The sequence below is a fragment of the Falco rusticolus genome, chromosome 9 (genome assembly GCF_015220075.1).
Source record: "Falco rusticolus isolate bFalRus1 chromosome 9, bFalRus1.pri, whole genome shotgun sequence".
In the NCBI taxonomy this organism is placed as follows: domain Eukaryota; kingdom Metazoa; phylum Chordata; class Aves; order Falconiformes; family Falconidae; genus Falco; species Falco rusticolus.
Window position 1 is genome coordinate 23,707,865 of NC_051195.1, and position 22,619 is coordinate 23,730,483.

General features: G+C 40.7%; 2 protein-coding genes across 2 annotated transcripts; both read left to right on the forward strand.

Annotated features, from left to right (window-relative positions):
* The first annotated feature begins 3,948 nt into the window (after positions 1-3,948).
* Positions 3,949-9,114, forward strand: LOC119153446 (beta-microseminoprotein-like). The gene is made up of 4 exons (XM_037399994.1): positions 3,949-4,056; positions 7,092-7,191; positions 7,749-7,851; positions 8,728-9,114. Exons 1-4 carry the CDS (start codon positions 4,054-4,056, stop codon positions 8,855-8,857), a joined length of 336 nt encoding a protein of 111 aa, XP_037255891.1. The 5' UTR covers positions 3,949-4,053; the 3' UTR covers positions 8,858-9,114.
* A 2,593-nt stretch (positions 9,115-11,707) lies between these two features.
* On the forward strand, positions 11,708-21,025 carry LOC119153501 (the record flags this gene model as incomplete). The annotated part of the gene is made up of 5 exons (XM_037400080.1): positions 11,708-11,971; positions 12,511-12,618; positions 18,561-18,648; positions 19,343-19,445; positions 20,617-21,025. Coding segments are annotated over 5 exons (693 nt in total), but the record flags the coding sequence as incomplete, so codon positions are not given.
* Between the last annotated feature and the right edge of the window lie 1,594 nt (positions 21,026-22,619).

Consider the following 22,619-nt stretch of genomic DNA (forward strand, 5'->3'; position numbering starts at 1 on the left):
AGGACTGCCCTGACCCAGGTGCAGGACCTCACACTTGGCCTTGTTGAACTTAATGAGATTTGCATGGGCCTACCTCTCTATCTTGTGAAGGTCCCTCTGGATGGTGTCCCTTCCCTCTAGAGTATCAACTACACCACACAGCTTGGTGTGGTTGAACGTGAACCTTGCATATAAAAAGGAAGGAAAAGCATATTCCTTTTTATGTGGAACTGGATACATCAGATTTATACATACTTAGATGAGTAGCTGAAAGCAGCTACAAAGGGAATAAAGCTGTGGAGCAGTTCTAGAGGCATTCCAAAGAATTCTTGCTAGGTGACGTGTACACTTATTCATACTCAGAGACTTAATTCCCATAAGACTGACATTGCATCTAAAGCTATTAAAGGATCATGACTTCAATTGCTGCTGATAGACTGCAGCTGCAGAGCATACATCAATCCTGATACACAGAAGTGGCCTCTCCTGACCACAACAGTGGCAAATCCAGTCTAGCAGATTATGATGTTTCACTCCAAGAACATTATTCTAAACTCTTGCTTATATTCCAGAGTTCCTCAACAGTAATGAATTTAAATTAGTTCATTTAAGCCAGTGCAAAACATTTAATTGCACTTAAAATTAATCTCTCTAGCAGTTTCTCTTTAGCTGACAGGGAATTTACATAAAGTACTATTACCAAACTACTACTTAAACCTATTGCTAGGTGTAAATCAACATTACATTTACTACATTTAAAATAAAGGAAGAGCATCCACTAGGTTTTACATCAATTTAACTAAAAGATTTTTAAATAGCCTGGAAGTGAAATCAGAGGAATTAGGCTTTTCTTTCTCTCTCCAGCTCTAAAAACATACTCTACAAACGGCCTGGTAACAATAGACTACCTTGAGCTGTCAGTTGCCAGTGGATCATGAAGCAGGATTATGGGGACAGGACAAGGCTAAATGGCACCACCTTCCTTTCCATCACCCCAAATCAACCTGCCTTTTAGAAGGTTCTGTAAAAGTACTTCTAACCATTACAAAAATAATACCTTAATAGCTTGACAGGATAACCTTTTCAGAGATTTCTTCAGGTGTCAACACTTCAGAGAAAACTTCCTGAGAGGCTGAAAGAGACTAGACATGTTTAGCAACATTCAACTGGAAAATTAGGAAAGATCTAAGTATGAAATCCTTAGCAGCTGTCCTGCTAATGAAGCCTTAAATCTGTTTCTTGCTTTTTAGTAGTCTTGCATTCAGAAAAGGGAGACCTTAAACCTGTGTTTTTTCATAACCCAGCTATATCAGCTTCATGGGAATATTGAAAATTATCAGAAACGGCTGAGCTGATCACAAGGATCACACAGTTTTCATAGGATGGCTTGTCAGTAGTTTTGTCTCTCCTCATGCTACATGACAACTGGTGAAAAAAGCAAATTATTGCAGTGCTATGGAAGCAATCGTTCTTGGAATTGATTGGAAAACTCATTGGAGAAGTAGTCAGATGTAAGACTTTAGGAAGAGATTGAATTCTTTTACAGCAAGATCTGCATAACCTGAGGCAGAAGGTTCAAAGGCATTCAGAGGCATGCCAGCCTACCAGCAGACAATCAGCAGCACAGCTGGCAGGGCACCAGCATCTTTATCAAGAACTCCTTGGCAGAAGAATAAGGTGTTCTGCCTAGCAAGTGCTTTGAAAGCAAAAACAGTCTTGCTTTGAGCTCTCTGTCAAAAAGCACAAAAGGACTGGCATAAAATTTCCTGTCAAGCCCAGAGTGACCTGGGGATAGCAAATCCTGGACGTGGCAGGTGAAAGAAAGGGAATGCTGTGAAACTGGTGCAATAGGTTGGTGCCCATTGTCTGTAGTTTCTCTGTACTAGTATGAAACCCTTATATCAAGTGATCTGGGAGAAAATATAAAATAATTGCCGATAGATTTTGCAAATAATGATTAATATGACAAATAATGACTAAGTCTGGTTGTCTGGTGAAGTGGTGAAATAAATGGTGCTTACTTAATGCTTTAGAGATTATTTTTTAAAAAATTTTGTAGGAATAGGAATTTTTAAAGATTCTGTAAAACTTAAAATCTACATTAACAACAGTGCCCCTGAGAGAAGTTCAGGGATAGAGTGCAAATGTTTTGTATCGAACAATATGGTGCTTAAGACAGCAGATGTGATCCCTGGATATATATACAGTGAAAAGCATTATGTCTTTCATAGTATCTAGGGTCATTTCCACAGCACTTAGAAGCTTTTATACCTTGTTCTGTACTCAGATTTGAAATGAGATACTGTCAGATTGGAGACTGTTCAGAAATGGGTTACAAGAATGAAAGGAAATCCGTGCTGAACAACTGGAGACCAGAACCATTGTAGTCACCCGAGAGAAGTTATAAGCTGACTTGACACTGTAAGTACAGACAAGAGGAAGATTTTGATGATAAAGTACTATTACCTAGTATGCCAGAAGCAAAGCATGAGAAAGGAAATTTATTGAATTTTCTCAATGACATAAACATGACTTTCATGAAATGAAATTTTTAAAACATGCAGTGATTATATCAGAACAACAACAACAAAGAGTCAAGTGTATTGTCTGTAAAACTGAATGCTTAGTAACTTTTAATTAATTATGTATTTCTTACTAAAGGATTACCAAACCTGCACAGGCTTCAACTTCAGCATTTCCTCCAAGAAAGTCATGGTATTGCTTCATGCGATATACTTCAAATTTTTTTGCTTCTCTTGAATTCTTTGGATTGAATACATCCAAAACCTGAATTAATTGTTATTAGTACTCAGTAATACATAGTGCATAGGAAGAAATGAATGGCAAATTTTCTTGCCACCATTCCAAAGTATTTACAGCTCTGTGTTTAATTTACTTTAAAACCAAAATAAGCCCAAAATAATTTAGCTTGTAGTACAGCCAAATTTTATTGCATTTATTTTTCCAAAGTTTCTAAATATAATCTGAAAATCATATGCCAAATTTCCTGTAGCTGGTGATAAATCTCCCTCAGGAATGAATTTAAATTTGCTTGCCAGCATCTGTAACAATGTCTTTTTGAAACATAGGTAGGGCCACAGTCTCTTATTTCATTCTAAAAAGAGGTTGCAGGAGAAGGCAGAGTATTTGATTAGCACTCTGAAATTTATCACTGCTTGTGAAAGTACTTTGCACATATAAAACTGATCATAGAATCACAGAATGGCTTGAGTTAGACTGGACCTTAAAGATCATCTAGTTCCAACCCCACTCCACTAGACCAGGTTGCTCAGAGCCCCATCCAGCCTGGCCATGAACACTGCCAGGGATGGGGCATCCACAGCTTCTCTGGGCAACCTGTGCCAGTGCCTCACCACCCTCACAGTAACATCATATACTCTATCGCAGTTATTCAGGTCAAAGCCTGAACAGTCCCACAGGAGCAACAGCAGGCTTTTGATTTGAGAGGAAATCCTTATTTTACTTGAGGAGAAAGAGAAACGTAGTGTGATCCAGGTTTAACTAAGATCTAAATGTTAAAGAGGTTTTAATACCGGTAATGGCCAAGTACCTTCAGTTATCTTACAGCACACTATGGCATTAAGCATGAGTATGCAAAGATCTGGCAAAAGCTCCCTAAGTTATTAATACCTAGTTACCTAGTCTAAGCATATTCTAGCCCACTAAAAGCAGAAATAGTCAGCAAGCGTTTCCTGCCACAGCTGAAAAAAATCCCCCAACTGTACAATACTGCCTACAGCTTAGCTATCAGTACTTGTATTTCGTCAGAAAGGCATTTCATCTAAGCACAATGCTTCCAAGGAATACAAAGTTCTGGGTTCAACCTTTTACCCAGGTCAGTGCTCTACAGAATCAAACATTTTCTCATTGCCAGCTGGTGAAATTTTAGTGATTTCTTTCAGAAATGTCAACATAACTGCATTTGAATTGAGTAAGCTTTTTCCCCTAGACTCGAATTGCTCAACCATAAAATACGTGCTCTCAGATTCCACATAAAGCACTTGCAGAGTTCTTCTGGAGGCTTGGAGCTCTCTGTAAGCCAAGGATTCCACAATGGTAAGCCAAAGGTTTAAATTTCTTTTAAAATGGGGATACAGATAGCTAATTTGCTTTAAAACTGAAAAAGAAGGGTATTTAAGAGAATAATAATTACACATTTTCCAACATGGATATATTCTATTTTAAAAATGCAAAATGCAAAGAAAGTAAGACCTTTGTGAAGATTACTGCAAATCTTGTCCTTTGTTTGTAATTCTTTGCAAGGAACTGTGTACATATATCTTGTCTTTCACTTGCCATTATCCTTTTCTCAGAAATGTTTGTGAAAGTATTCAGAATTTTGTAAACATATGGGACCATGCTTTTAAAACCTTTAGATGTGAAACACAGTTTGAAATATAGTCCCTTTACAATAAAAGGTGTAATAATGTGTTTCATCTACATTTCTATTTGATCTATCAAGTTGTTTCCTGTTTCAGCTCTCCCAAACTTCCAAATGTGAATCTGAATCAACAGTTAAGTAATGCTAAACAGACAGATAAAGCCCTGTGGCCCAGTTTCCCTCAAATTTATGCTCACATAATCCACAAAGGTATAGACATCAATTACTACCTTTGATGAGAATCTCAGGAAATACATACATTTTACAGAAGAGGCAGCAGTTTCTGTAGTATATGTAGATTCATAAATAAAGGGAGAAATTATCATCTACTACTTTCTCTGCCTAAGATTTCCTAAGGGCTTGTCTATACTCAGACAAGACTTAGTTGAACAAAATTATCTGGTATCTCATTCCACAATAATTCACCCAGTTTCAAAGGCCATTAAATCCAGTTTGGAAGATTCTGTTCTGCAGGATGGCTGGAGGCACCCCCTTTTTAAGAGAGCAAACAAGTAGGGGGGGGGGGGGGGAAGATTCCTTGAAGTGCCTTGCTCAGAGACTGGCCAGAACAACACAACTCTGACAAGAGCCCTTGACACCACTGTGACTGTAATAACCTCTCCCATTTCTAACAAAGGTTTCCAGTAAAGGATACTGTTTCTACCAGTGCTTTCTTACCTGTTCAACACCCTCTGTGCTCAGCATACTTACGCATGGGCTCTTTACTGCTGACTGTCTGTTGCTTAGCTGACATATCTTTGGTTGCTCCAGCAAACGGCATTGGTTAATCCAGACAGTGATTAGACACCACAGACTCCCAGACTACCCCTTCTGTTTCTGTTTAGATTCAGTGAAAGTTCCAGAACTTTGGTCTTTAGGGAGAAGAGCATGCTCAAGTTCATTTAACTGCTAGTTCTAGGAAGAGAAAGATAAGGAAAAATGTTGGAGTGAACAAAGGATAAATATTCACAGGAGACAGCCCAGCATAGCAAAAGAAGGATTTTAGTCTCTTCTATAAATACATGAGTGACAGCAGTAGTAGAACTGGCCTGTGCTGTTACAAACACCTGAAACAATTTGGAGGAAAACCACGACCAAACTCAACATGGATGAATAATACACAGTGAGGAGTATCCCAAGCATGTTGAGATCCTCTGTGGAAAGCCACAATGCCTTGAGTTCACAAAGCCCCCACTAGCTGCAAAGCACAGATAGCCCCACAGATCCATGCCAAATGCACATGGATCCTCAGCAGAGACCAGCTGCAGTGTTACATTCTACAACTTCACAGAACAGGAGTTGCTTAAACAATTTTCCTTCGGCCAGGCACCACAGAATAGCACAATTCAAGAGTTTCAGTCTTTCTTTTTAACTTCTGTTATTCTGGCTATAGTGCTTAGCATGGCAACTGGCTTTATTCTACCCTAAAGCCCCAGGAACTCCAAATCACAGAACAGCTATGGAAATTAAGCATTACACCTTTCCCAGACCACTTCACAGAGCCTCCTCCTCTCTTTCATTACCCTATAAAAGTCCTTATCCCTGTAAGAAAGCAGCACACCAAGGATTAATATAGCAAGTTTTTTCCACAGCAGACAGAAGAGATTCCCCTTGGGTCACCATCTGCCCAAGGTTCAAGACCTTTCAGTGTCTTTTCATGTTCATGATTCAAGTAACCAAGCAGACAGCAGAGCTGCCTGAAAAGAAAGCCTGTCCCTGCCATTTTAAACCCCAGTTTCAAGTAGCAACATCCTCTGGAGTTCAGAACAGTAACTTGGAAAGATCTACTAATTTTATGATCCTTTCATGTTAATCTACACATGCTATCAAGAAAATGTAAAGAATTCCATTGCTTCTAAGTCTCTGGCCATTCTTAAACTTCTGCTTTAAGTTATCTAGTTTGAGCAACCAGTCAAAATAACCCTGCGCTCCCTCATGCTTCTGCAGTCCCTCTACCCCAGTATAACTGTCACTGCAGTTATGCAGGCTTTTTCAGGAGTCCTGGCTGTTAAGCAGGTCCCAGCAAATATCTCTGAAGAGCTCTCACAGATGTTTAGCTGTTGTCGCAACTAGGCAAAAGCTGTTGTCACCACTATACAAAAGGAAGGCTGTACTGCGACACGTCCAGATCTGTGTGTGCATAGTTTAACAAGATGGCTCACACAGTGCTAAGCAGAATGGTTCAGCACTGGAATTTTGCCCTAAGACACTAATTTCTGTCTCTGTTCTCTGCCCAGCTACCTATTTAAAAAAACTTACTGGAATATAATGGGGTCTGAGATCTCCACTGTACTGCCAACTGTGGAGAAATTGCTGTACCAAAAAGGAAGGAATGGGATGCTATACAGACAGTGATTTTTCTGAAGAAATAGCTAAATCTGGATCAAAGGCAATAACTAAAGTGCTAATAAGAGTCCGACAGGGTTTCAAGGGTATAATACTATTGAAGCTTCTTGTGATTTCTAGAGATTGGACTTTTGCAGGGAGTGATGCTGCTGACACGTTTATGTCATATCATTTTGTCTCTTCCCACCTAAAGGAAAAAAGTCATCAATGCAGTGAAACATCTGGAGTGCCCTTTTCGAAAAATTTAATGTACACATAAGGCTATTTCTAATTTTTACTTCAGGTTTACTGACTTAGCTTTTGAAAACAAAGATAATCAAAGTGGAATTAAACTCAAGCCATGGGCTTCATGTCTCTTTTACAGAAGAGATTTCTGGCTTTCCTTGTTGCAATGGGCATCATAGTGACACTGGGTGATGCATACTGCTTTTCTAAACTCCACAAGCCAGGCGAGGCCAGCAAAGGTAAGAACAGGGAAGGGCCTCTTACTTGATTGTTCTGTGGTAGCTCAGCTCTATGCGGAGCTGACAGTAAGGACTCAAAATACAAGGGAGGGGGGAGACGTCAGAAAGATATGAATAGGAGAGTCCTGCATCAAGTTACCAAAAGTAGGGAAAACCAAAGTCTTCCCTTGGACTGGATATGGTTGCAGCAATATTATTGCTGTTGGTGGTAGGTTTCTGTTGCTCTTCCATGAATATATATATATATATAAACACACACATGAAGCTGATGCAGGAGTTGAGAGTAGTTCTGAATAAAGTCTGGTGCCAGGTGGCAGACCTGGCTGTTTGGTTGCTCATTTAATCTCAGATCTGTCACACTGAAACTATCTTTAACAAGTGAAGAAGAAACAAGCTCAGGTTCTCAAAATAGTCCAGGTTACTACCTGGAGAACAAAATTCCTTCTTTACCGTTGCTGGGAAAAGCATTTTCAGAAAACTTGAGATAATTTTTAAACTTTTCATCCTTTATGTGGAACTTCAAAGAACATGCTTTGTTTTGCTGCTGTCTTATGCAGGGTGTATCCTGGAAGGAAAACTATACCACTTTGGAGAGATTGCGAGGACAGAAAATTGCTTCAGATGCAGCTGCAACCGAGAATCAATGCATTGTTGTTCCCTGTAAGTTTGAACTTCTTGGTGGCATCATTGCCCATAGGAATCCCACAGCTTTCCATTTGGTGGGGATAAGTGACTTTCTAAGGGCACAAGAGAGCCTTTCTCCTCACCCATATCACAGAGCGAGGGCAAGCCACATCTAGCTCTTGATCATTTGGATCCTTGGCTGTGTTTACCTTAGCTCACTTTCTGCTGACTGGGAGCGGACACAGGTCCTTCCAGACACATCCGGTTGGTGCTTGCCTTTAATTTTTAGGAACTTGTGAACCCCTCTTACACTGCAGTTAGGTCTTCCCTTAGCAGGGACAAGGGGGTAGATAGGAATTTGTTCCATAAGGGACTTAAGTGAAGCTCCTTTAAAGGGCTTATGATGATCTAAATACCTTTCCAGAGGTGTTTTTCTCCACTGAATATGCTGACCCTAGAGTGACAAGGCTCTGCTCTGAAGTATTTAACTCCAGCATGCTCCTTTCCTCTTATCCTACCTTCTCAAAGGGCCGAAATTACTTGATTATGACCATCATCTTTGCTCAGGTGACACTCTATAAGGAAACGGCTACCACATTCTAAACAGGCAATAATGAAAAATTAATGGAAAGAGGTAGAACATGCCAAGACCATGCTTGTGTCACACTGTAGAGTGCTGTGCTAGAAAACCCTATGCTAGTTCTGAGCATACTGGTATATTACACAGTGCAGTGCAGCAAGGCATCATTTGAGGCCCTGGAAGCTGTAGCTGTGTGGCTCAAGCTAGGCAGGCTGGTCTTAGCTATAACTTCAGAGATACCTCACTCGGCATTAGTTCAAGCTATAATCACTGAAGCATTGAATATTTTATTGCTCTCAGACTAACATTTGCTTTCTCTTTGCCAATGACAGCTTTCATACTCCTATTGGTTATGACAAAGAGAATTGTAAAGTAGTTTTCAACAAGCAAAGCTGTGACTATGACGTGGTGCAGAAGAGTGACCCCTCAAAGGAGTGTTTTGTCTATTCTCGTGTGGGCTAACAATCTGCCTGCTCCAAACCTCTTTGCACTGTCGAATTCCTCCCTTTCCTACAGATGCTTTGCCATCACAGAGAAGCTCAAAGACATGGGAGATCTGGTAAGAGAGAGTACTTCAGTAGCTCACTTCTAATCTCCTAATTGTTCTAATACAATAAACAAGATGCATAATGAAATACAATGTCTCATTTCTGTCATTACTTGCAATGGTATCACTGAGCTTTTTTGAATACAATAAATCCAGATGAAACATCCAGAAATGCTTATAGTGGTCTCTCTTTTTATGTAATAACATGAGGCAAAGTCACCTTCTAGGTCTAGGAGAAAGGAATGCATTTGCCCAACTACACTGACATGCCGTGCACCATTGCCCTGGCACAAGCCTCTTTCATGCTTTGCAGGTTCTGTTTTAGCCAATGGTCAGAGCAGGCATTTTAGCTCGGCAGGTGTCAAAATCCATTATTATTTGGAAGGGATGCACTGTTTTGGGCATGCTGTACAATGGCTCCTACTCAGAGCACACAGGGCACATCTGTACTGCTGCAGGAGTATAGGCAAGACATGCTGCTAACACCTGTGACCTCTGAAAAAACAGTGAGGATGGAAGATCACCATCCTTTTTCGCCTTTTATTTTTCTTTCTCTTCAGCAATGTCATCACCCAATGGCAGTGACTGTTCCTTTCCATTGCCCACTCTGACCTGCTGCCAGGTGTCATCCCCCAAGCCCTGCTCCTCAAAGTCTGTACACACTACACTGCATTAGTGGTTCTTGCCTACACTGAAAAAGATCCAGATCGGCCCCCTGGAAACATGGCAGCAGAGCTTAAGGTACTAATAAAAAGCAGGCACCTTCTGATTCTTCAGTATAAAAATTCCCCACACTCCCTGGGGAGAGAAGTCCAGCCAGTAATGGGCATGAGAACAGAATGTCCCACCTGGCAATTGGTAATATCCTACATCTGCCCACATATAGGAGACCAGGCAACAATACCCTATAAAACGCTGCTTCTACATGGTCTCTGTTCTCCAGAATTGAGTATTAAAAAAACCACAACAGTCTGCAGTTAACTGTTGTATGGTTTGAAAAGAAAAAAACCTTCCAGGACAAGCAGACTGTTTAATGATGCTCCATAAACACAAGGAGTCTGTTGTCTTCTAAAAGTACAAGGTTACACACAGCTCAGCATTTTTAGGGCAGGGATCCTCACTTGGCCCAAAATCAATTGTCAGCCTATATTTATTCAGAGGGGTACTAGCTTCTTGAGATGACCCGTCTCAAGCTCTGTGAGCCATCAGTAAAGTCAGAAGGATTTAACATGGCATGTTTTCTCTGGCTTTGTTTTTGGTAATTTGCCTATGAACATTGTTTTAAACTTGCTTATGGCTTTACTTAATATAATTCCTTTTGGGAAAAAAACCCAAGCGTTTGCAAGCACTGGTATTATGTACTTCACTTTTTAAAGTTCTCTGCACTGCAGGCTGGATATCAGTCAATTACTCTGTGTTTCTGTACAATTCACTCCTGCAAGTCCAAAAAAATGTGCATATGCCTTTTAAAAATCTGACTTCCATTCACTGATTTAATCATGCCATTCCTCTAAACAGCAGCATGTGTTAAATGAATGTTCTCACATTGCTTAAGGTCCTAAGGTAAGTTTTCTCCAAAGAGTTTTTGTATCCTGCAGAACAGTTTTAAAACTTGTCCTGAATGACTTTGCCCCTTTTCTGCCAGCTCGTACCAGGATTACACAGAGCACAGCCTCAACTGGTACATGAAGGAATGTTCCCTCTCCCAGAGAACAAACAGCTGCAGCTTCTTAGGGGAAGTAATATTTTGACCATGGAGATCCAGAGACTTCCTATCTAAATAGCTCACAGAACTGTTCCTGGAGAAAAATCAGTCTTCATTATCTTTTTTTTTTTTTTAATCCTAGTTTTAAAAATAAACATTTTCATGGCTAACAAAAATGACTTAGAGGTCCCTCATGGATTATTTTTAATTTGAGCCACTGAGAAGTGCATGCATCAAGATTAATATCCAGTTTGCTGTAGACTGGAACTGCTCCACGTGATACTGGAATTCTTTCAGTATAACAAGTTTTTCTCTACCAGTCTTACAAATTAAGACTACTTCTTTCTTCTAAAACTTATGAAGATTAATTATCTCATAAGGTCACATTCATATTCATAATATCAGTAGTTCCTCAGTAACACTTCATGTTTTAAGTGATTTACAGTGCTTATTTTACTTTTAAATTAAATAGAAATTCATTCGATTTATTACCTTATTTGGACATTTATATATTTATTTATAATTCGGAGCCTTATTACCACTTAGAGTCCCAAGAGCTTCTGTAGAATCTAGGTACCAGTTTTCTTACAGATGAAGACAACTTTCTCAGTGCAAGAAGATTTCTGGCTTGCTGGCAGCACCAGTAAAAGCATGAGGAAGGGAAACAAGAAATCTAGTACAGGCTTTGGATCTCATGCTTAATGTATTCCTTAAAGTTATGGGATTGGGAAGAACTAGTACATTTGACCAACATGATTAGCACATCCTTCCAGAAGTTATCCATGGGTGGGTGCTCTGATTCCTATACTTAAAGATGAGCTACTCCAGGACACTTGATACTGCTGAGAACCACAGGAAACAGGGACCCAGGATAGCCGCCTTCATGTGTGAGAGTAACAGCGGTCCTCCTCTGCTGGGGAACCTCCACATTTGCCAGATAGGGATGTTAATCTAAAAAGCCAACAAAGATCCTACCCATTTTGTGCAAGCAACGCTGTTGTTAGTGCAATAGGTCTGACACTGAAGGCTGCTTGCACACTACATTTTCAGACTGCTGTGACTCGAACGAGAGCTGCATGATTCCCAGTGGAGGACTGACAACTGCTGTGGTTGCTCCTGTTCCAGGGATGGAATTGACTGCTGCTCCAAGTTTAGTTCAGAGCAGCAGTGGGTTTTTTTTTCCACTGCCCTGATACAGAGTAAACCACATCCCTTCACACAGGGGTCCCTGGGGAATGACCACGACCCTTCTCTCACTCAACTCATATCACAAAGTCATGCATTAACCCAACACCATCATCACCAAGCATGCAAGAAGTTCCTCTGACCAATATAGCTCATGTTTAAAAAATTATTCTTGACTAAAAAAGGAGACTTAATTCTTCTTGGGACTAAAATTTCAGGCAAGATACTGATTCAAGAGAGAACATGTAGTTAAGAAATTTCTGCTGCTCCTAATCCAGATTTTCCCAAAACCACACACTGCCCCTCTTTTCTCTGAGAAGCAGCTTGAGACACACTGGCCCGCTTGTAATTCTTCCTATAGTGACATCCACCACCCATGCAATTCTTTCTCCCTACTGTGGCTGAAGAGGAAAAGCAATGATATTGGAGTAGCAAATAAACACAGCAGACATCCTTTGGGTATAAATCAGATGAGTAAACTACAGCGCTCCCCTCATCCTGCTTAAGCAGCAGGCTAAGTGACATTTGAGCTGGGAGCTTTGTCTGAGCTCCCTTTTCTGCTCCTGAACACCTCCTCAGTAAAGCCTCTTAATATTAAAAGTGTAGATACCATCTGAAACAGAAGCTGTTTACTTCTTGGTCTCATAGCCTCTTTGTCTTTTCCAATGACAGCTTTAAGACACAACTGGCTGTGATGAAAGGAAGTATGTAAGCATTTTCAACAAGGAGACCTGCAATGGTAAAGTAGTTGAGAAAGATGATCACTCAGAAGATGCTCAGTCAACAGTGAGTACTTTAACAGAAGAGTTGTGGATTTGGGGGATATTTTTTTGTGTTAAAGTTCTATTTCTCAAATTAAAAAACACTGAAAAATTCAGCTACTGAGTGAAATCTACTCATAAAACCTAACACATAATAAAACTGAATACCTACTCACAAAAGACTCCCTTGGTTTCTCTGTCTTCTGCTTGCCTGTAAAGAACGAACTGACTTGTTCCTTACTTGAGGTCAGAAATTAAAGCAGACAGTTTTAAGTGTCGTCAGTAGCTGTTAATTTTAATTCTTCTCTAGTCACACTCCACTGCCAGGGAATATATACTGTGATCTAGGCACGGCTGTACCTTGAAGCTAACACAAAATCGGACAAAGCATCAGAAATTCTTATTTGCTTCTTTAAGGATGGAAACCTAAAGTATTAACATTCAAAAAAAAACATGGGAAAGAAATGAAAAGCAACTTCAACATCTTTCTGAACACTCTCTTTTCTAGGACAGTGTCTTATATGGTGATATTTTATCCTGTATGACTCCCTGGATCCTGCCCAACGTACCAACTGCAGGAGCCACCAGCTACCCAGTCTAACCCAGTGCTATGCTTCCATTGCATGTTAGTAAAAACATTTTTTGTTATCTTTTACAGCAGTGGCCAGCCTGAGTTTCTGCTGGGCTTTTGCCTCTCCAAGCTTCACCATGCAAGTCTTAAGTAAGCTTGAACAAAGTTTTACTTTCCTTTTTAAGACTGAGTAGGCATATGCACCCAAATTCCAGAAAAAGCCAGACTTCCAGTACTCCCAGCATGATCCAGTCCTATTTAACTGCATTCTAAATCCACCCAAGCCCATTTCTCCACCATCTGTGAAGCCTTGTTATGCTATGTGGATCTACCCTGTCTGCCATACAGAAGTAGGAAAGATTAATTTCATGTCTAATCCAAAAAAACCTCCAGCAATCAGTCTGCTCCATGTTTTGGCAGTGAGACAGATGATATTAGCTCTCGCATCTGGTTTTGCAACACCAGAAGCACAGCAGGGATTTGGCTCCCTTCTGTAGCCAGGAGCCTAGCTGTGGGAGGATGACAAAACCCTCAAAACTGAGAAAACAGAGACAAAGTGTACAAAGCTCTACTTTGCTCTCCCCACTTTTACAAAGTGATGCTGTCTTGGCATTTTACTACATCAACACAAACAGCTACTGTCCCATATACCCCTCCACTCCCAAAGCTTTAGATTGTAACACCACTAGCTCCACATAGTGGAAACATTCACATAAGAGCGTCCTCAATTATCTCAACATGTTAAAGGCTTAAGGGGCTCTGCAGAACCTTTAGAGGCAGCACAGCTCAGGCAGAGCAGAGGAAGTTTTGTGCTCTCTTCCCTCTGGTTTCCCTCTCTCCACCTGGTAGCACACAGCTTGCCTACTAGCCCTGCTAGAGAGAGAGGCAGTTTCAGATAGCTGGCCACCACTCCAGCAATTCTTTTAAAGGCAAGTCTTTTCAGTACTGCAAAGGTGTTCTTGCCCTAAAAATGAAATCTGGTGCTTAGCCTACTAACTACCAAGTCTTTTAAACCAAACACCAGAACACACACATAAATCTGATGGAAGTTTTCCTATTAAACAGTGTATATCACATAAAACTTAACAGTTTTGTACCCATTCATGTTTTGTTTCCATTAAGATTTTTACCCCGACCTTAAAAATAAAGTCCAACCAAAACAATTCTAAACAAGGCAAGTGTATAACTCAATTATATTATGCATACCAAAGAAGCTAGATGCTTGTGGTTCACATTCTGCTTTGTGCCAATTTTAAAAACTTAGATAAACTCAATTTGTGACAGTTTTTCTTGTTCCCTTTGGTCTTAGTTAATTCTTTTGTTGGTATGCAGGAAAGTTTGCACTGGCATCTTTTGGAAGCCTGAAAGTTTCTGTGCCAGTCTATTGTGTGCATGTTCCCCTGGGCCAAGCTGTGTTTTATTTTAGGGCAAACTGGCTTTGTAACAGGTATTTACATGAAACTCCAGAACCTGCGAGCCATACAACCAACCTAAAACACTCAGCAAGACTGTGTTATTTAAACACTCCTCCCCACCCTCCAAAATTGTGTTTCCACATTTCATTTCTTTCAGCATGTCTCAAACACTGACGCATGCTTTTTACACTTCTCCAGGGCTTCAGTGCTCCTACACAGTTGATATTTCAAGTAGATCTCCATTAAGGAGCACTGATAAACTGCAGTCCTTTGTCACTATAAGATGATAACCTCCTTCAAAATATCCCAGTATTTTTTCCACTGTAATTCCAGAGGCTTCTCCCATTGCTGCCCTGTCCTGCTAAAGGTGCAGCAAATCTAGAGAGGCAGAAACAAGCAGGTTTTGTTTAACAGCTAACTATAACGGCTCGGGGACAGTGAAAGTATTCATGCCTGAAGCTGTATAACACAGAAGTCACTCCAGTCCGCTGTACAACAGACGCTGGTGCTGCTGCACCCCTGATAAACAGCAAACTATACTCTCACTGACAAGGGCCAGGTGCTTTTGGGAAAAATATAAAGTTTCATGAAGTCTTTGATTTCCCAACAGTTGCACACACATTAGGTAGGGTCTTACCCAATAGCTCATCCCCACAAGTTCAACTAAAAATGGAGGCAACCTGTTGTCAGAGCCGGAAGGAACATCACTTTCCCTTACTAGCTTCTCTAAAACAGATTGACATGAACCATTTTGAAATCAGGTCAGATTTATTCACATGTTTTAATCTAATTTTGAAGCCCACCATACTGCTTAGTCATTAAGCAGTATGTTGATGTAGCTTTGAATCAGGAAACACAAGGTGAAGAAATAGATATCCAGCAGATCATGTCTAAAGCCACTAAAGGCTACTGAAGAAGTGTTTTCAACATAAGCAAGTTTGAACCAAATTACGATTTGATAGCCATCAGAACCCTGGTGATCTGAAGCCACCATCCAGGCACCCCTCTGGTTCAAGGGAGGACCACAGCCCAGACCCTCCAACCTCAGGCATCTGCTCAGAAAACTCAGAATCCTTTTAATCGGCAAAAGCTTTCCAGGGCAGAATTGCTTCCTTGGATTGGCACAAAGTCACTATTTCAGCCAAGCCACCAACTTCCCTGACAGACCCAGGAACTAGATAAACAGGGAAAGGCAGTGCTGGATGTTCCTTTCATTGCATTGGAACTCAAGCTAAAGAGACCCATACATTAAGTACTGCCATACTCCCACAGCCAGTACGACAGACCCCAAGGGAGAAGGTACAGAGGGAAAGCAGCAAGCTGCCCTCATGGCTGTGTCTCAGGGACACTCAACCTTCTCACCCATCACAGCCATCAGCCAGGCAAGCTGGACTAGGACAAGCCCCAGAGGATACTTGCTTAACACTGCAGCCCCAGAAGGTAACTAAATTTACGTCCGCACAACAGAGAATCCTCTCTAGTCCTTTGTTACCCATTATGCCATAGAAAACCTTGCTTGTCTCAAGAGGAAAATTCCAAGCAGCTCAGCAGGAACATAAACAGAGACAGGCTGAGCCTCTGCTCTGATACAGATCCCATAGACAAGTCACTCAATATTACAGGCTTTCATAAGAATTTTTTTCTTCATTCTCAAGTTTGCAATCCAAGATGCTTTAAGCTGCTGCTATTTTTTGTTTATTTGTTTGTTTTCAGGAAAAAACAAAGCACACAGCATACTTAATATACATTTCACGTTAAGAAGGTAGAGCTACCAGGCGTTTCTGGCAGCAACAGCTTTGGTTACACTGCACTTCAGTTTCCTGTTTTATATGTGTATTTCATGCATTTATCTACCTGAGAAATAGCAAGAATTATAAGAATGTTATTAATATAGTTTTTTGTCTCCAAGGAAGAAAGGATAATTATATAAACTAATTATCTTAAGTAAGAGAATAGTTTAGAATCCACCATGTCCTTCAAGTCAGAAGTTGCTTGTTACATTTCCTCACAACTGTATTCTTATTAGAGATATTACACAGTATAATATTTACCTCTCCTCAAAAAACAGCACGAGACTTGTCAAGAGTTACAGCAGGGACAGGGCAGAAACAGGTCTGGCCTCTAGTTAGACCAGACCCTAATCAAATGGTTTCAATTGAAGTGAAACCAAATTCATATCAAAGGCTTAGTAGTGTAAGAGCTATACTGTGTTTTCACCTGGTTGCCTCCAATTACTAACAAAATCAGTTTGAGCAAATAATTCCCTTCAAATAGAAATTAACTATTTTAAGGATTATCAGAAGAAGAGTATTTTCTTGAAGCATTTAATTAGGTACCACAACTGTTTTCCTGCAGCAGAACCACAGAGAGCACAGCCTACCAAAATCAGAAAGTTAACACAAAACTTGACAACTGCACCGCAAAGCTAAAAGCAAAGTACAGCAGAAGCTCAAAGCCTCTTGCTCAGTACACACACACAAAATAATAAAAAGGAACTTGCATAAATCAGATCTGCTAACACAGCAAACAGCCACCAACTTCTCCGCAACAACAGATCCCTCAAGAAACCATGCTTATTCTGCCACTGCTCCTTTTATCCCAAAACCTCTTCCAGTGCAGCTTTGCTTCCTCTAGTTGTTTGCAATCAGTGGAAGATAATGAGTTTAGCCATACCAATCAAGGTGTCTAATGAAATCCAGGTGTGCTGAAAGAGCCAAGCTAATGAAATAAAATGCAATTCATTATGCTGGGAATCCTCTGGTAACTTTTAAAACTTGTTATGCCTATGCTCCAGTTCAGTAAAGGACTGAATCCCTGCAGCCTCTGATACAGCCACAGGGATCTGTGCTGGTTTTCCTGACTGGTTTTGAGATGCAGCCTCACGTACTGTGTGTTGCAACAGTCTAATGGCACAAAGACCTGGACACCTATAGCAGGATGTGTATGGAAAGAAATGTCCTCATTTTAGTGGCAGAAACAACACTACTGTGGATTCCAGCTGTGTTAGAGGCAGGGCACGCATATGGTGAAAGAGAACTGGAACTTTTTCTTTCTTTGCCTCCCTTAGTCCTTAGAATCACAGTTATTGCTGTCAGGAAGGGAGCTGTAAGTGACAATCATCCTGACTGTTATGTTCGTTTAGGACTAAGGCAACGCACAGCTCATTTCACTTCTGCTACCAAAATGGTGCTATCTGGTCGTGGTGATGTGCCTCTGTTCCCCATACCTGGCTTTGCTTCAGCAGCTGAGAGCTACAGCACTACAGCTAGTCCCTGCAGGTCACTAAATATGGACAAAATAATATGTGTCTAAAATAATTGAAATTATAATAAATCAGTCTGAGAACAGTGGACTTTCCACACTGCTGCACTGTATGAATGGTGTGTTCCATACCTGGGGGCGATCTCCTCGTACAGGTCAGCTGAACAATAGTGCCCTGCTGCCTTGCTTAGCATGTGCCCTTTCCCCGCTGTTCCTTGATGGCCTGCCAGTTCTGGAGGAATGGCTTTCTGGGGGTCAGGCTCTTCCACTGACACCAATGTCAATGTGGAGTAACTAGCCTGTCTGATGGAGTTTCTTCAGATTTATACCAAAACAATGGAGATCAAGATGCCAACGTACGTCAGTGCACAAAACAAGCCTTTGCAAGCCTTTTTGAGGTACCACCTTCTGATTAACGATCAGGACAGGTTAGAGTGTCCATTGGCACCCAGGGTGCTCAACATTTACATCACCTCCCTTTGCATGGACCATTGTTTCCTCACTGTATATAAATACACACTACTTCTCTTTATGAAATGTGAGCACCTCATGCAAGTATGGTAAGTTAGAAGCTTATTGTTTGTGTGTGTATGTACACTGGAAGTATTTTTTATCTGAGTTTATTTGGAATAGTAGGATTCATCCTTAATTCTGTGTGAGTTAGTCTGCTAGAACTTTGAAAAAGCCATCTAATTTTAAAGATTCTTGTTTATTTTCTAGAAATACTTGCCGCTTTTTTGCTTGATCCTTCTCTTCTCAAGGACTCTGTGTGATGCTCGCTGTTACTTCAGACCAGCCAGCAAATACGGTAAGAACGGCAAATACATTAGACATCCCTAAAGCATTAATTCAGATTCAAAGCCCTTTTTTTTCTTAGAATTGTTGGAAGAGTATAATACATTCTTTGCTGAAGAATGATCCAAACAGCTGTATACTGAAGAATCAACCCACCTGGAGGCATCTCTGGGCACACAGAGAGAGACTCTATCCTGTTCAATAGTTACCCTCTGGGCTGATGCATAACTGAAGTCCTGGCCCATGTGGTAAAAACCATGTACTTTTAAGCAGCATTGACTAACCTGAGGGAGGTACCTGACACTAACATAAAAGCAAAGACAACACAGCTGGTCTTTAAATTCACTTTAGTACAGCAAGTTGAAGAATTGGAGAGGAGGGAGAAATTAAAGTCTAGACCTGTATGTTGAATATGAGAAAGGGCAGAAAGATCTGACCGTAGCCGTAAGCTAAGGCATTTCTCATATCCACTGCAACAGCAGAATAATACTTCTCTGGTATGTGGTTGCTATCAGTTTATCATGCCATGTAATATACTCATGCACTCCTCGGGAACAAAGGCACGGTGTCTTTTCTGCAGAACACTGGGTTAGATTCTTCTCTGGTGTGACTCTACAGAAATCAGTGCTTTGATAAGATTGTGGTCTGTCTGTTGATAAATGTTCATACTGATCTACTGACTATCATTTTCTGGTATGTACATGCAGGGTGCCTTTCAAACAGAAACCTCTATGTTTTTGGTGCGGTGTGGAAGACTGAAGATTGTTACCAATGCAGGTGTAAGATGAATGCAATGATTTGCTGCAGCTTGTAAGTTCACCCAAACTTTTTTTATTTTTTGCTTATTCAGGAGCTGATTGAAATGTTCAGACTTAAAAATCCTCACTGAAAGCACGCACTGGAATTTCATACTTGCATGAGCAAAATCCCTCTTCCTGTTTCCCAGTTAGCTCTCATTGTGACCAAACAGAATAATCTGGCAATCACATAGATTTCTTTGTGAAGAAACAAAATGAAACACAGTTAAGGTCTTTCCGGCACACAGCTCTTCCTCATCACCTAGTCCTTTTTTTGATTCTGACACTAACTGTGTCCATGGTTCCCTTTGCCCTCTGTTTTCTTCCTCTTTCTGTTCAGCAGTTTGTCTCCAGATACCTAAACACACCACCACACGCATATGTGTGGGTTTCTGCAGCCCTGTATCAGACCAGTGGCCTGCCTGCAAATGTCTAATGAGGCCAGAGCTGCTCCACATCTTTCCCGTGCTGCCAAGAACCCACCCTTCCTGCTCATCAAAACAGGACATATGCCCTGCTCTGATACTTTGCTTTCTAAATCTTCTTACTTGTTCCTGCCTCATGGATGGCAGGTGATATCCCAAGGAGACCTGTGTCTTCCTGAATGTAGTAGTGTGAACTGAGTATCTGCCAAGAAGGCTGGCAAAATTCTCCTTGAGGTGAGGGAGAGAGTCCCATAAGGGTTCTGTGAAGAAGGATGCAACCCAAGGAACCCTTGGTGGTAAATATTCCTGGCTGTCCTCAGCCGTAGAAGGGAGGGATTTGGCTTGTGCTGAGAAGAGACTCATTAGGGAGGTATTCTTCTTGGGGTGATTCAGCACTCTTTAAATGGTTTGTTATTATCAAGAAAGTCTTATTTGGAATGGGGAAGACAGAATTAATCCTTGTTTTGTTCTGTACAGGAATTTATACTAATCTCTAATAGAATGACCAGTGGGAAACACATTTAAACCAGAACAAACATTGGGAAATCACTTCATCTGTTCAGCCATGACCAGGGCTCTGTATCCCTCCTATGATAATCCATAGCACTTCTATTAATATTTTGTGTTATTCTATTAATGTTATCAATGAGTCAAACTGATCCATGATGTAGCTTGCTCCAGGATGCCTGTGGCTCAGTAAGCATCCTTTTCAGACCATGTCTTGGCCGTTGATTTTCTCTTTGCCTTTCTCAATGACAGGGTCGTAATCCCCAAGAACTATGACAGAGTGAACTGTGTGGGCCTATTCCACAAGAAAAGCTGTTCCATCCGAGTGGTGAAGAAGACTAATCCTGACATAAGCTGCAAAGTCTACAATGGAGCTGATTAAAACCATGTGATGTATTTCTCCTCTTCCACACCTACCCTAGAAGTTGAACATGCTCTGGATCTGTCCCTTAGAAGAAAGCAGCAAGGCAGCATGGTTTCAGGAGGAACGGGTTCACCTCGTGCCTTTTACATCTCTAATTGTGCCTCATCTATCTCATTTCTGACACTAGGTGGTTTGTCTTAATAACACACACATTTGTAACCCAGCTTTACCACAGATAATTTTGTGACTTTTTTCCTGTTGGGATCCAGAGCTAAATACATTTTCACATACATCAAATCACTGCTTTTCCTTCTAAGTAGTAACTGAATGGTCTTGTTGAAAACAGAATTCATGGTGTCTGTAAATGTTTGTAAATCTAATTATTGATTTTGAAATTATCTAGCTTTTAGAGTAACAGGTATTATATTAATTGTTGCCAGATAAAGATTCATTATGCTATTACACTCATTGACATTCCCCCAAGGATGCGTGCACTAGAAGAATAGGATGAAAGAAAGCAGAAAACAGTCCTGTAAAAACCTGCCCCCACATCCCCACCCCGGTGCCTTGTGTAGGTCAATCCATTAGTGCAGATGCACAAGGAAACATATTCTCCAGGAGATGGCAGGTATATTACAAAAAAGGCAAGCTCATGCCTAAGCGTCCAACCTACTGCAAAGAAATGCCATATAAATAGCTCTGTAGCCTTCTGTACTGGCGTAGAATTTCCTGCAGTAATCTTGTTTGGATCAAAGTCCACTGACAAACAACCCATGAAAGCTGTTTGCACAGAAAACAACATGTTTATTCTGTAGACTTCAGACACTATGCTGTGCCTGGTACAAAGTCCATGAACATGTGTTATATGAGAAATATCCTATAAAACATATTTAGACAATATTAAGAGCAATTATAACTAGAGCTCTGTACAGGTTAAAAGGCCCAGATATATCATTTGAGTGTGTTTTTTCAACTCTAACATGATAGGTGTTTTCTTCATCTGTCTTTCCTCTACCTTGCTGAAGTGTAGTACAACTAAATATTTCAGCTGATGGAAACAACAGCTTATTTTTAATATCTGTTGTGGAAAACCACGTTCACATGGTCTATTTTCAAGTGTGGTGCTGAGCATATGTAAGTAGAAAACCTGCACATACTGAGGAAAACAGCTTACCAATGGTTAGAAGAAAACCCATCCATGGCTCCAGGCACTACCAGGAAGTCATTAAGGTGATTCCAGGAAGCAAGTAAAATGAGAAATATAATGGCAGCTTCTCAAATCTTTGGCCCTTGTGATTAGTTAGAACTAGCTAGTAGCAGCTCCCTTTGATGATATCTCCCTGTGCCTTCCTGGGAGTAATGGAGTGAACATCACTGCAGCTGGTTATGACCCTTCCAACCTGTGAGTAGCAGATACTGGAAGGACTCTCATTTTTCTGCTTGCTGAAGGTGGATCAGAGGAATTCACCCAGTTTTATATACATATATATATATATATATATATATACACACACACACAGATAGATACAGATACAGATGCAGATATAGCTATAAACATAGATACAGATGTAAGGGATCATACTATCCACTTCCCAAATGCTAGATGCATTTACAAGGGCCTTCCTAGGGGGCCCTGAGTAACAGGGCTACTTTCCTGAAGGCTTGAACATCATTTAAGCACTTCAGAAAAACTCCTGGGAAGATACAGCAGTTTCATAGCTTCCCCAAGGAAGGAGGGTTATGAACAAATTGGAGAAGGCTGAAAATGGTTAAAACATCAATTCTGCTTCAGAGCGAGATAGAGATTCTGACAAAATAAAGCCAAACCAGACTTGTGCAAAATACCTGCAAGGATGCTGTGTAGACCTAATAAGCTTGGCATACACATGAA

Excerpts from the sequence above, each read along its gene's own strand:
- LOC119153446 (XM_037399994.1), top strand. Across the intron at positions 7,192-7,748 it reads GCCAGGCGAGGCCAGCAAAG|GGTGTATCCTGGAAGGAAAA; the intron begins GTAAGAACAGGG and ends TGTCTTATGCAG. Across the intron at positions 7,852-8,727 it reads TCAATGCATTGTTGTTCCCT|CTTTCATACTCCTATTGGTT; the intron begins GTAAGTTTGAAC and ends TGCCAATGACAG.